Source organism: Colias philodice, chromosome 8 (genome assembly GCF_061535455.1).
Source record: "Colias philodice isolate Cphi_HAF_F1 chromosome 8, ilColPhil1 Martin Lab GWU primary, whole genome shotgun sequence".
In the NCBI taxonomy this organism is placed as follows: Eukaryota; Metazoa; Arthropoda; class Insecta; order Lepidoptera; family Pieridae; genus Colias; species Colias philodice.
This window is the reverse complement of record NC_143093.1, coordinates 9,116,895-9,132,332: the sequence shown is the minus strand read 5'-3', so window position 1 is coordinate 9,132,332 and position 15,438 is coordinate 9,116,895. Positions and strand designations below refer to the sequence as shown.

At 33.5% G+C, this 15,438-nt stretch overlaps 1 protein-coding gene across 1 annotated transcript in view; it reads right to left on the bottom strand.

Moving 5' to 3' along the window:
- LOC149486736 (prominin-like protein) overlaps positions 1–13,221 on the bottom strand; it is a 60,850-nt gene extending 47,629 nt beyond the window's left edge. The window contains exon 1 of the mRNA XM_089698424.1: positions 12,626–13,221. Coding sequence (XP_089554550.1) covers positions 12,626–12,899 — 274 coding nt within the window. The 5' untranslated portion in view covers positions 12,900–13,221. The remainder of the gene's footprint in view (positions 1–12,625) is intronic.
- Positions 13,222–15,438: the final 2,217 nt, after the last annotated feature.

Here is a 15,438-nt window from a genome sequence, read left to right as displayed (position 1 = left end):
GATAACAAATTTTCTCCATAAATTATCTGATCAAGACATTATACTGAAGACAAATTTTAATTTCAGATAGCGGGGGTATAAATAATTGAGTATTAACCCATTGACCACCGTAAGCCCCGATCGGGGCGCGACACAATAGATTTTCTATTGTGTCTGTGATTCCGAGGACTGATGGATTAAGGAAATCTTTCATTAATTTTATCAGATAGATGTTGACTTCAATGGCTCGAAAGGAGCGGATGCGTCGCCTAGTTTTCAACACTGACTCTTATTCACTTAACTATAGTGCTATCCGAAATGACACAGCACTTTAACCATAGCTGCCCACGCAATAAAGACCATTTTTCCCTTTTATCTTTTTGTCAGCCGCCCCAAAGGGACATCATACAATGAATGAACCTTAAGATAAGATCATAAAGACTTATTTTCTTAAAACAAACAGGAACACTCATCGAGAGGTTTGAAACATTTTGGATCTTAGAGCAGATGTGGAAGAATCAGTTTTGAACGCGAAATTCTAAGGATATATTTAAGCCATTACTCGATTCGGGTCAAACACCCACGTTGAAAGGAACTGCTTTAGTAGTAGCCCCTTGACAGTAACTGGACAGTTGACTGTTTACAAATAATAAACTACGAGAGGTGACTCAGATAACACTTATTTCCAGAAGAAGAAAAAATGAATTTTCTTGTCACAATAATGGAAATTGGTGTACAACTGAAATATCGATTGCGTATTTGCGGTCAAATCGAGACCAAGTTACACTATAGGTACGCCTATTTAAACAATAAGCTACGTGATCGAATCAACAAACTAATATTGGTCTATTAGTTGCCAAGATATTGTTTACGGTCCGATGAACAAAAACTATAACGGAGCCCTACATCTGGAACCAAATACCAAAAAGTTGATCGAAAAAATTTAATAGACTATTTGCTACTCAAATTATATAAAACGCAGAAGAATAAACTTCTATAGAATTTATTTAAGTACAATTTAGCTTAGAGATCCTTTTAGAACTTTTTAGAAAGAAATTAATAAGGAAGAAGTATATGAACAACTTCTTGTTCTTCTTGTACGAACCGAAACGAACCGTGTCCCTCTTTTCTTAAATAAAATACATAATTACATACTGATATCCGTACGGATAACTGGAGATAAGCTTCATTACCGAATTTCATTGAATATAAACAAGCCAGACACATCAATACCCTTTTATTAAAGGTTTTGCTACATCATTATATTATGAAACTGCGCAAAGTGGCACAGCATCGTGACCCAGTATGCGACTATACTCCGCGAATTAAGGTTGCAGATTTCATTGCAAGCTCCGAGAAACCGGCTATACAGCGCTTGGTAAAAAGTTAATTTAATTTTGCATCGTAATTGAAAATTTCAAACTCATATTATAGACATCGATCAGGCTGGCTAATGTTAATATTTTGACATAATTTTAAAAGAGCAACTATGGGAGTTTCTTGCCTGTTCTTCTCCATATATACTGCTTTCCAAATCGGTGGTAAATGTTAAAATATGTTATGACGATTCAAAAGTGCTTCTAGAAGAAGTGTAATTGAATAAATAAATGTTTGAGTTTATCGCAATTTATTTAGTAATTTTACCAATTTTCTTAACATTCTCTGTGAAATCTGCTAGACATCTCGGAGTCCTCCATACGTGAGATAAAATCAAAGAAACACAAGGAGAATCTTTTGTCTATGTATTTTCACAAATATATATTTAATGTATCTCACATTAAAAACAACAACCAAATAACTAATGAACTTTAAATAGAAGCCATTGTTTATACAGTTGTCGATAAAACAAACATACGAATGGTTATTTATACTAACGATCCAACTAAATAGGAACAAACGCAGTATGGAGATATAAATAAATAAATAACATACACACGCCACTCTACATTTTCATTATCAATGCCAAGATAAGGTGTGGCCACTCAGTGATAATGTTTATCAAGGTAAATAAACCTATAATGAAACAATAATAAAATTATAACGTCTAAGATGCATTTTACTGCAGGACATTTTCAACGTTTTTAATCTGATAAGCCTTTAGTAATCTTAGTAATCTTGTTACTTATCTCAATAGCAAGTATCGTGTGATAACTAGCGTGGAAGTAACTTTTTGACATTTTCATTTCAATTCGTCAGCTTTTTTAATGACGCAACCTTGAAATTTCACTCTCAATGCGCCTAAAGAAATTTCTTTTCAAAAATTAAACTCTCTCTCTCTCTAAAAACTAAATAATATTGATGTACGTAGATTGTATGGCCACAGTATGGCGATGATCAAGCAATTTTATAAGACGATCATACGGATCGTCCCTGACACCTTTCGCCTACATCCAACATCAATCATCCTTCCAACATATGGTTAGTCATGTATTCTCAACATAATAATATTATGTACGGGAAGATTATTATAATTCAAAGATAACTGTTATGTCTGTGGATTATACCTAATCATAATATCTTATCAAACACAGTTAGATCTTGGGTATTTTCCCGTTTTAATCTCTCTATATGGTGTTTAACAGTTTCTCTGCGGTATGAAGAGAATAAAATATAGAGAAATAATATAACAGGCCTACATTATACGAACCTATAGCAACCAAATCTGTGTGTGCCTAAGCGTGAAAGGGAACACTTTAGCATCCATATAAACATTCAATAAATCAATAACATAAAAAGCATAATAAAAAGGGGGAGAATACATAACCTATTAAGCCCAAGTTCCTATATTTACATAAGTCTCCAGTATGAATTACATCTAATTGATCTTAATCAAGATTCTAATTAAATGTCATGTGTACACGGTGCATCCCCACACTCAATTGGCTATTAATTGATATTTAACCAGCGTCTAACAGCAAATAAACGATAGAATCTGAGTCACATGTGAATTAAGTACTTACTACTGATTCAAATGTGTGTATTGATTACAAATAATAAATAACGACATTATGAAACTTGTTGTAGAAAATATTATTTAAAAGTAGTAAATTAATATTTAAACAATTAATAACTTTTAATTCGTTCTTATTTATGTACTAGACATAAATTGCTGAATACATTTTTGACTGAAAATGACCTTCTTTCCTGTATCTTTCAATTGCGTACGGTCTGCAGAATGGGACTATTGACTCTATATTTAGAACGAATTTAAATACAAATTCAATAAACTTTATTTATTAAAGCAAAGGTCACGCCACTCATTTGCTAACGAAACTCCCGTTCATTACACATCATTAGAACGAATATAAAACCCAACTAAAAACTTGAATACGGAAGCTGACCTTGCGTATTATTTGAAATTGTAAACATTTTCACTTTTGTTATGTTTACTAGTTACCGCTTTTTATTCTTCCGTTACATGAATAGCCATGTGATTATCTCGAGTAGATAATAGATAATTTTATTTATGCAGACAGTTATTATTGTAGCCGTAGGTAATTTGTTACTTATCATTTACCTTTCAAAAACATATTAGGCAGATTAAGATAAATTTTTATTTTTAGCCTGTGTGGGATTGTTTTTTGAAGTGTATGTTTACAAAAGTACCTGAAAGAATTACCTAAGTTGATTTAACATTATCTAAATTCAGCTCAAATACTGTTAATAAAGACAACACATTACCGCGTACGCAACCGAATTCGTCTAGTTAAAAACGTAACACAATTACCAAAATAAATTAAATTGCATAATATTATATTAAAATATTAAACTATTACTTCATCTAAATTGTAGTTACATCTGGCGCAAAACCTTGAAACATTTAACTCGAATAATATTTAGGTTGCATAAACTGCATATTGGATAACTCGCGTTCCGTTTCACGCATAATATTAAACCGCGTTTCATTTGAACTAAAATTAAGAATTATTAAAACATACACACTTGAAGCTACTTAATACACTCGTGGACCACGAGGGGTATGATTACTCTCCATTGTTAACAATATTTTTAAAGAGACCTATTTCCTCTACAAAGACTCCAGATAACAATCAGCTGGCCTATTGTGCTATAGTTGGTGTTCTCATTATTTACGTATAGTTATTTGAATTTGTCGAGAAAATTCAATGAGAAAGCGAGATTATGGCTGAGTGAGCCAATGATAGTTGCGACACTATTTTATCCTTATGAAACACGCTTCGATGTTTAACGCAAACTTGTGGACAAAACTATAAAACCGAATGAATCAGATTTTCTTTTGAATTGGATAACTCATAATATTGGTAGCAGATTATTTTCTGTTTTATAAGCAGATAAAGATCAAAAGCTATAAGAAGCAGGTCACATGAAGAATACCAAAATAAACAACTGATCTTTTTAATTTATAAAAATCAATAAACAAATTACCCCAACTTGAAAGATGCATCGAAATAATTTCCGAATACAACTCTTCACTCGATCTCGCCACATTTTTTTCGAAGTTATTTGTAAACCAAAACGATAGAAATTACCCTCACAAAGTCACACTGATAAATAACACATACAATAATGATGCTATTTTGTCAGTACTATGTCGACACAAGCCGACACAATAATCGCGGCCCAATTCGGCCAAGCCAGTGCCGCTTCAATGCAGTTGCAACATAGATGTGAATAGATTCAATCTACGTGACTGGCTATAATTGAGAGGAGATTATAATCAAGTCCTATTCATGCAACATTTAATCCAGTCGAATATTAATTTAAAGTGCTTGTTGAATTATTTCTAAATCAAAGACTCACTACAGACTACAGAGACTCTAAATTAAAGACGCGTTATTCTTGCATATAGCAGTTACATTGGTATTCATAAAAAGGAAGTTCATTACTTAATTTTGCAATTAACATATAAGACATCGTAATTCGTAGCAGCTGCATATTCCGTCTCTCAATATTTCTCAACACGAAATTACGGGCGTTCACTAGTCACTAGTCAGTAACATAATTTGTAGATGACGTGACTCTTTGGGCTACAAACATAGTTTCAGTCACGCAACTATTATAATAGAATCAGATTCATTTCATATTAAAAATAAAGTCAGTAGCTACAGAACCTTACGAAGGTAAGCTAAGAAAAGTTACATTCAAAAATTGTGATACAAAGCTTCACTTGTTAACAAATTATAGATAAAAGCTTTAAAATTTAAATAAACATCAAACGCAGCTGCTATCGGAGTAAATAAGGCAATAACCTTATTATTTGAAACTAGCGGTCTGCCCCGGCTTCGCCCGTGGTACATATTTCGCAATAAAAGGTAGCCTATGTTCTTTCTCAGGGTCTAAAGATTGCCTGTGCCAAATTTCATCAAAATCTGTCCAGTAGTTTATGCGTGCAAAACCATACATACATACATACATAATTACAAACCTTTCCTCTTTATAATTTTAGTGTAAGTATATAGTATAGATGGTGATTCATACTTCGAGACCCGAAGTACAACCACGTCTCACTTTACTGTTATGAAAAAGCGGTAAATGTTGTCGTTTAACTCACTTTGTAGTTGTACAGAGAAATGCAAACAATTGAAAGTTATTGCAATACGAATAACACCTAAAAAATGTATGTACGTAAATGTACTTATGTTCAAAGTCAGTGTTGCCTTGTATCGCGCATGATATACTTACACTAACTAACAAAATATATTTTATACATCAAAAAATATTTAAACTTATACAAAGTTACAAAATATACAAATTAAAATAAATTATGTGTGTTGAGTTAACAGGAAAATAATTTACAGGAAAATAGTATTCATTCATACTTAAATACCACAAAAATAACATGACGTGATTCATATTTTTTATCCAAAATAGTTTTATCACAGCCATTCTTCCTACAAATTGAAATAACAAGCTTATGCTATATTTAATCATTTAATGTTTTCATATAAATGTAGGCACAAACCGTAAAACAACGGGTTAATTTTTTTGTGAAAAACATTGTGAGATAAGTTTTTCTAATTAATAATAGGAATGCAATTATGCATTAATAAATAATATAGATAAATACTTAAAAAAAACTTAAGCGCCGCGCCGTGGAAATAATAGTATTGTCATCATTCCTTGATTGTAAACAAAGTTAACAGGTGAAGCTAATAAAAGTGTGATCAAAAGAATAAAATATTTATTTCTTATAGTATTAACTTCTATCAGTTGCTATACGTGCGTTTTCTGAAAACGAAACCCTTTAATAAGTATAATAGAATTCTGAATACCAGCTTATAGTAAGATTACCCACTTTTTGCCAGCAACATAGTAATTTTAATACCGTTTAAAAATTAAAACATTACTAACCAACTAAAAGGAAATACCTATAGTGGACCGTAACAAAAATATTTGTATTTCATAGAATTTGTATTTACATCAATATTTCCTTTGATGAAGTCAAGCAATGATACAATTTTAAACTAGTCGAAACTACAATATGTGGTCAAATGACTTGTAAATTTGTAATTATCTTCATATTAAATTAGTAGTATTGACTCACAATGAAACATTAAAATTGCAGTTACTAGTACAATGCGAAATAAACACACGCTTGTTGTTTAGAATTCATAAAACCTACAGAATTAAAAACATAATTGGAAACTGTACTTGGTATTATAAATTCTAATTTAAATTTCTATCAACATTGGTATTCAACGGGTTAAGCCAAGTCCGAAACTCAATTAAAGAGTTTGTATCTATTCTGGGTAACTAATAGATTGCTGCAAACTCATTAACAAATAACAAAGTTCATTATAACTATCATAAGTATAATTTATTCACAACATTATTCTCACTTCGTTTATAAATACATATCTACGTGGGCGCATTCGCCGGTAAAAGCGCGTGTGAATAGGATCTTCCTCATATGCCAGAGCCCAGAGGTAACATAAATGTCAACGTGGAAAAACACAACCTTTTCAAAACTATAATTAACCCTGACATTATGGATCAAAGGCGAACCAACATCGCTGCTAGCTCCAACTAATTAGGTTGATGTTAAAAACGCATCTGCAGTCGACCTCAAAGCGGGTCTAGCACATTGGAAGTGGGACAATATGGAGCACATTTCTGACTTTAATATACGAAGCTTTGTCTCATATTTGGGGCATTTTGCTTTTGTAAGCTTTTCATTGCGACGGTTTAAAGCGCGAGATGATTGTTGCGGGATAATTAAGGCGAGAACAATAAAAAACGGGTATCTCAGCGGGAGCGTGGCAACCGGGCGCAACCAATAGGAATCTAAGCACACGGGGCTTCTGTGCAGTGCATTGATCCGGAAATATCTGGTATTAACCGCTTTTTTACAGCGATGACGACATAAACTCAGTAGTTACTCGTATGAATGCACTCCACATATTATACAGGGTGTCCCAAAAAGTAGTGATGAACGGAAGCTGGGAGGTAGAGGACCTAGAGAGCTATCCGAATCACCCCCATGTATGTTATGCGATTTTTCGTATTTTCGGAGTTATGACATTTTTTTCAATTTTTCATCTATCGCTGAGTACGATGAGATTTTTATTTATGGTGACGTGACTTATTGCGCTAGATGCTTGATTTTTTTTTGTGTGGTAAGCTGAAAGATAGGCCAATTCAGTATGGTAACATTTACTATCGTTAGATCTTCGAATGGAATAAAAAAAGAATTAAATGCCAAGAAAGATAAAATTACCCAGTATGTTCACAACTTCAAGGGCCCATAAAAAAATAAAATCACATAAAAAAAGTTTTCCATTTGGCTTTTAAAAACTCGCTCTATCTATCAGGTAGCTACCCTAAAAATTTCATTTTATTATTCAGAAGGCTTCAATCGAAAAATTGAAATCTAAATGTGGTAAGTGCAAAAATTTTATTAACATGATGATCATTAAAACCAAATTAAAACCCATAAATAGGTGTTTAATTACCAGAAATTTTTAAAATAACCCCGCTGTTGCTCAATGCAAGTGCGACATCACCGTAAAAAGTTGTCTTTTAAATGTCTGAATGCCCTTTTATCATTTTTAATGGTTTCTTCTGCTACTATGAATTTCCGGGTTATTTCGTCCAAATTGTAGCATTCTCTCAAGTAGCCGAGGTCTTTTTAGTATCCCCATTGAAACAAATCAATGGGGTTTAGGTCGAGGGACCGTGCAGGCCAGGCTTTAAGGCAGGCGTCACCAGCGCATGCGCAGGCTGCAACGACCAATCCATCTTTCAGGGTATCTTTGCCCTTTAGCCTGGCCTCGACGGTCCCCGGACATAAACCCTATTGATTTTTTTCCGTGGGGATACTACAAAGACGAGAGACTGCCACAATTTGAACGAAATAACCTGGAAATTCATAGTAGCAGAAGAAACCATTAAAAATGATAAAAGGGCATTCAGACATTTAAAAGACAACTTTTTACGGTGATGTCGCACTTGCACTGAGCAATAGCGGGGTCATTTTAAAAATTTCTTGTAATTAAACACCTTGTTATTGGTTTTAATTTGTTTTTATTAATCATCATGTTAATTCAATTTTTGCACTTACCTCATTTAGATTTCAATTTTTCGATTGAAGCCTTCTGAATAATAAAATGAAATTTTCAGGGTAGCTACCTGATAGATAGAGCAAGTTTTTAAAAGCCAAATGGAAAACTTTTTTTATGTGATTTTATTTTTTTACGGGCCCTTGAAGTGGAGAACATACTGGGTAATTTTATCTTTCTTGGCATTTTAATTCTTTTTTTTATTCCATTCAAAGATCTAACGATAGTAAATGTTACCATACTGAATTGGCCTATCTTTCAGCTTAGCACACAAAAAAAATCAAGCACCTTCCGCAATAATTGACGTCACCATGAGTGAAAATATCACCGTACTCGGCGATAGGTGAAAAATTGAAAAAAACGTCATAACTCCGAAAATACGAAAAATCGCATAACATACATGGGGGTGATTCGGATAGCCCTTTAGGTCCTCTACCTCCCAGCTTCCGTTCATCACTACTTTTTGGGACACCCTGTATAGGACAGAGGACTCGAGTACATTTAAAATAAAATAAAATTGAACGTTTTCTCTCTGTTATTATGTAAGGTCAACCGTTATTGCACGCCTCATAAGCGAAGCGTTGAGGTGGGTACTACTGTCACTTCGCGCAAAACATCTGATTTTTCAAACTTAAAATGTCTTTATGTATCATACATTGCACTTGTAAGATAATACATACACACACATATTAAGAAAAAACACTATTTTTAACGTTCATGATATTTTTGATGTCATTTTTGTTATTTAAACTAGTTAAAAAACAGTTTAAAAAAGTTCTGTCTTGGACGTCCGTGTGTCTGTATGTGCGGATCCTTTTTCTTGTTAACACGATAGCGACCGAAATACTTTACTAATCGAGTCTTTTTTTTTCTCTTACGCTTGAGTATGCTCAGGAATAGAACCCTTTCATTTTTCAGGGACTGATTCGATGTGGTTTAATTGTTATTAAATAAACAAAATAATAATTAATAAATATTTATTAAAAAAAAATTATGAGGCGTGCACTTTTGGATTTTCCAAATTATTTATGAATGCTGGGAACGGCAAAATGAAATAAAATTTTGGCAAAACAAAGACATTCATTCATTCTCATTGCATTTGTGATTTGAGATAATGTTGCATAATGTATTAAATAAAAGAATATCATTATTTTCTGAACATAATACGGAAACCGCACATTAATTTGCTCGAATAAGCTCAGCCTTCTATCTAGGTGGGTCAGTACTTCTTTTAGTACGACTTCTATTGTAGTACTCTGTAGTACTCTATTAAAATCTCCATAATACATTTTGCAACACAATGACGCCCCAAATAAGTTGCACATAGTCACCAATGGAACAACGTCCTACGTACGGGGTGCGCAAACGCAGAACAAAGTTAGCAGTTAGCACTTAGCATGCGCCGCGACACACGCAAGGTCGACGGCCGCGACCGCAGTGTGCGTGCGCGCAGGCTCATTCTAGACTATAGTACACAAGCACTGATACACTTTTTACCCCTTTTAGTAAGAGTGGATAAAGTTGCAGCTCGGAGCTTTTATTGAATCAAGAGTTATGACGCTTTCAAATTATAGATAGTAACTACTGTAAGGAAGTTGTAGAAGTTAGAGCACCAGAAAAATGATAATATACCTACTAGTTAGGTATAAAGTTAAGAACTGTCAATCTCTTTATTAGAAAATAATATGTACTGTATACTTTGTGCTGCAATACAAATAACAAAATACAATTCATAAAATTATAGGCCGAGTTTACCTCAAGGTATGTGATTTTGGCTTCCTACTTTTTTATAATAACGTCATTAACAAATTGAATTGTTTAATATGATAAGAAATCAAACTTATTGAAGTTACTAAAACTACTATAGATTAACTAATTGCTTTTACTGTAACAAAGCATTTACGAAAAACAATACTCTTAATTATTATGAGAAAGAACATCAATACTGTGCATATTTCCAGTGAATAAATTAATAATTGGATCGACAGCAGGAAATTTAAAACATACAGAATACAATTAGTAATAATAAACCCACAAGAAATATCCCTATGACACATTGTGGTAACTATAATAATTGATTAAATAAATAAATGGTTTCCTTTAAATTCATTTTAAATAATTTCCAGTAACCTTATTAACCCTAGAGTGGGCGCGCTATGAGCATTTTGCCGCCCGCGCTAAAAAACCGTTAATATTTTTTAAAATAAATAGCCGTTAGACTTGCGCTTCTTAGTAGCTGCCCCCACTCTCGTTAGCAACGTTTGCTGAGAATCTGGATGCTGTCAGTGCGCGGGGGACCGCCGGAGAAGAAGGTTTGTACCATCACGTGTCGCCGGGCGGCAAATTGCTCACTGCGCGCCCACTCACGTAAGTAATTTTGTATAATGTATTTTTTGCAAACTCGAAATGTTGACTATATTTTATGGTGCATTAATCATTTTTGCAACTAAAAATTTGTTTGTTTTAGGATTTCAAAGAATTCATTGATAATAATAAGAATATTTGAAACAAATTGCCATGGTACTTGTGAAGCAATATATGACCACAAGGGCTTCTATAGGCACTTTAAATATTCCTTTGAGGACCCAAATTGCTCGCTTTGTCCCAGTAGAACAAGGATCTTCTTCAAAAAAGGAGGGCAAATGCAGCATATGTCCCTCAAAGAAAAACAGGCGCACGAAAAAAGGGTGTTCCAGATGCGAAAAGTTACTGTGCAATGAACATTGTACATATCTTTGTGAAGACTGTTTTGATAAAGCGTATCCTGTAGATTTAGAAAATATATAATTTTGTTATTTTTTCCATTTTTTTTAAGTATTGAAAAGTATTATGTAGCATAAGAGAAAAAAAGTCAATTAAAATATTAAGTTTTCTAAATGTCTTTTGTAAACCAAAGTTTATAGAACAAAGTTGAATAAATATGTTGATTTATTATTACTTACTGTTTATTTATTTAAATCCTAAAAGAAAAAATATTATTTTGCTGTATTACTAGTCAAAATAGTCAAAGAAAATGAGGCGGCAAAATGCTCCCCACGCGCCTACTGACGTTACGCAAAAAGACGCGCCCACTCTAGGGTTAACAGTAATATAATGTTGCCCGCAACTTCGCCTGTGTGGAAAATAATTTTTCATGGTATTAAACATCAATCCTTGGGGGTAGAATTGATCAATGTTAGTCAATATCACCTTTGAGTTTTATATATTTAGATTAATTATAATTGTAATGTTAATTTTATAATTGTATAAATCATATTATATTATATCCAACTTGCAACTTATAAATGCAGAGTTTGTATGCTTGTTTGTTACTCTTTCACTCAAAAACTGCTGAAACAAATTTCTTTAAATTTGGCACACATATAGAGGGAACTTGGATTAACACAGAATTTGTCCCAAAAATCACACAGGAACGAGAACTATGTGTGTATGTAATATTAGCATTCCGCCTGTGCCTTGGCCCCTTTGTCTAATAAATTATATTACTAAAACCTTCCTCTTGAATCACTCTATCTATTAAAAAAAACTGCACCAAAATATGTTGCATTAGGGAGAAAGGGACAGAGAATGCAACTTTGTTTTATACTATGTAGTGATATCCTTTATGAGCTCAGTGATAGTGCAAAGTAGGTACCTATAACTATAAATAAATGATGCAGAATGACAAAACATTACTTTCAGCACATTTCACATAGCGTCTGTCTCTATTGTTCTTATGGTATTATTGATAAAGTTTCAGATTCCCATTGTTTGGTAATGGTATCCGCCTTATTATAATGCTCGAGACATATTGTTGATTTATAAAGCTATTGTCGCAACCCAATATTGTTTATATTCTTCTTGATAAAATTATATGACAAATGCTACAATTAAGTACATATTATTGGTCTTTTTCTTTAGGATTGATGCATTTAATAATAGCAAATTGATGATACTGTTATCACAGCTGTTATAAACAAAAATAATAATAATCAGCCCATTTTATTTTAGTTTTTATCAGTAACTACTTTGCATTCTTTTGACATAAACACAGAAATAAATTTGCTGGATTTTGGAGAGTTTTGAGAGCTTAATAAATAGTTGATATACACAACATAATATTATCTTACCTTCTGGGTACGCCTGTTTTCGAGATATTATATCAAGGATAATATGACTTGAATTATAAAGGTGTCCCATAGCGCGCATGTCGAATTCCACTCTCGCCACATAAGTTGCGTTGATCACAGGCGTCGAGTAATTAACAACAGACGTCTCCAGCACCCTGGAGAGCCCATCTCGAAGATTATCTGTGATATTTGTTAACCACGACTGCCCCGCTACACTACCAACCAAGGCACAAAACAATACTGCACACCACATTTTGCCGGCGCACCCACTCATTTTTCTTCTCAAAGATTCATCATCACAAAGTAAGGCAGTTAAGAGATTTTTGCACGAGATAAACTATTTGTTTGCAAAACAAACACACAAATATACCCGCACTATAAATATAAATAAACACAGATTCGGGTCGATAAGAAGTCGTAAGAGAAACGTTCCAAATATAAGAAAGACAAAACAGGCACTTGAATATAAAGAGTCTTTATCTTATTCTACGCACGTTTTAAGTTAAGATTTACATATTTAACAAAAAAATCTTTTGTTACAATATATGCCAAACCAACCAAAACACAACACGCCCGACGCGAACGACGAACGAATCTGACTCAGATTTTTCTTTTTTTTTATTCTGCTGAGCGTTAAATGTTGCCACGTCTATTGCAATACTCCCAATTATGGGAAATTGTTTATTTAACAACATTAAGCTAACATACTTTTTACATTAGAGCTAGCGCGCACCACGACTTTTTGCAGCGTGATTATTTTATCGCAGAAATACAACGTATGAGTTACTATGACAATGCGCGCACATGCGATTAAATAATCACAGCGATTTTAAAATTGTGATTTGTCACATTTTGCTGCGACTGCTCGCGACGCGATTGTCGCGAAAATCAAATGCAGAATATGAAATTGTATGGTACCGCGCGCACTGCGATAATAAAATCGCACACTCGGGCCCGGCCGGCACTTCACTTGTGTTTCGTCTGTCCAACAGTAAACATCGTAGTTGTATAGGTAGGTACTGTTTGGTAAACATAAACTCAGTAATCTGTCAAAAGTTTGAATTTATTTATTTTACACTTTATTGTGCAAGAAACAAAATATAACTAAGTACATAAAGGTTACAATAATAAAAAATAATAAAAAAGCACAATGGGCGGCCTTTTGGCGGAATTTTCATTCTATAATAGCCAAAGAATTTTTTGGGATACATCCGAAGTTCATTGTATTTCTGATAAAAGAAACCATTGACAATTCTATCTGCTGTAAAAGGATGAGTCCAATATTGACGAATTTTCTTTTTTTTTCTTATCCTCCGAAGTAGTAAATAAAGACAAGCAACTTGTACGAAATCAATGATGAAGTGAGTAATGATCACTATTAAATTATCGCTGTGCGCGCACCGTACTCTCTGCGATTTTCTACAGTGCGATTTTGAAATCGTGTCGCAAAAATTAAAATCGTGGTGCGCGCTTGGCCTTAGATATTAATTCGATTAATTATATAAATGAATGTCTTTTTGTATATTTACTCTAGTTTATTTTCATTAGATACTTTTTAATTAAAGAAACACGTGTTTTTGCACTTGCGATTGATGTTAAAAAAAAAGTCAAGTTCACATTTACGATTTATTTTTACGAGTTATTAAATGACATTTGAACCGTGGTATAAATCTCCTACAGCATAATATAATAACACTACGTGTATTCGTAATTAACTTAGACTTCAGAGTCAGTTAACATAAAATACTACAGAAATTCTCGATTTCTGACAGTCTTCTTTACAAAAAAAGCTTGAGTAAGACTTGGATCCGGCAAAACAATATAGGTATGTAATTTGTATAAGGCAAGAAACTACATAAGTATAATGTATTAAGAAAAAAATATAATTTTTTTTTGGTCAATAATAAATTGTTGTCAGAATGCTCAAAACAAATAAATAATTGAATTTATTTTATTGAGATAGTTATCTTCGAGGGCAATTCAGTTATTCTGCTCAATATTCGTCAGTTATTTATTTTATGGTCATTTTTATTTATTAAATATTGATCAGCTTATTTTTATTTATTAGCCGCAGTATTGATTATGTTTTTTTGAAGTGAAAATTTCTTTAGCGGCGTTGAGCACTTTTTCTGTAATGGGTATAAAATCTTAAGCCGGGTCCCCTGCAACGTGTTATCGTGTTAGCTAACACGATAACATGTTTTGCTAACCGAATAGGGGCGTGGCCTAACAGTTTTGTTAGCAAAATCACAATAACATGTTTGCCGAGACGAATGGATAACATCCCCCGCGTTCGCCTGCGGGGAGGGGAAGGAACGCATTTTAAGTTATAAACAGACGTTCGAATTTGGTACGGACCGCACCGTGACCTTGGTGCGCTCCGGACCATATTCGATCATGTGTACAGTGGTCCGCCGGACATAATTATTATTATTGACGGTACGGTTGGTTCGATGGTTTTTTCATCCGAACTTGGTGCGGACCGTACCAAATTCGCGCGTGTGGACGGGCGATCGCACCGGACAGCGCATTAGTCATAGACTATATACTTATTACAGCTTTAGTCACAGTTCTACCGCCAAACAAAACGGACGTCGGTCGATCGTTATCAATGGCGATGGCGTCGGTAGACGTGGCTAATACTGAAAAAAGATTAATAATATAAATTTTAGAACTCTACAAAGATTTATGATATGACTGCATATGTCTGAATGAATCCCTGTCTTTTAAATATAATTTTGCCCATTCTTTTCTCTTCGTTTTCTTCTTTTCAATGGTTGTAACTTGTACTTGTACTTGTACCAAAAGAAGCC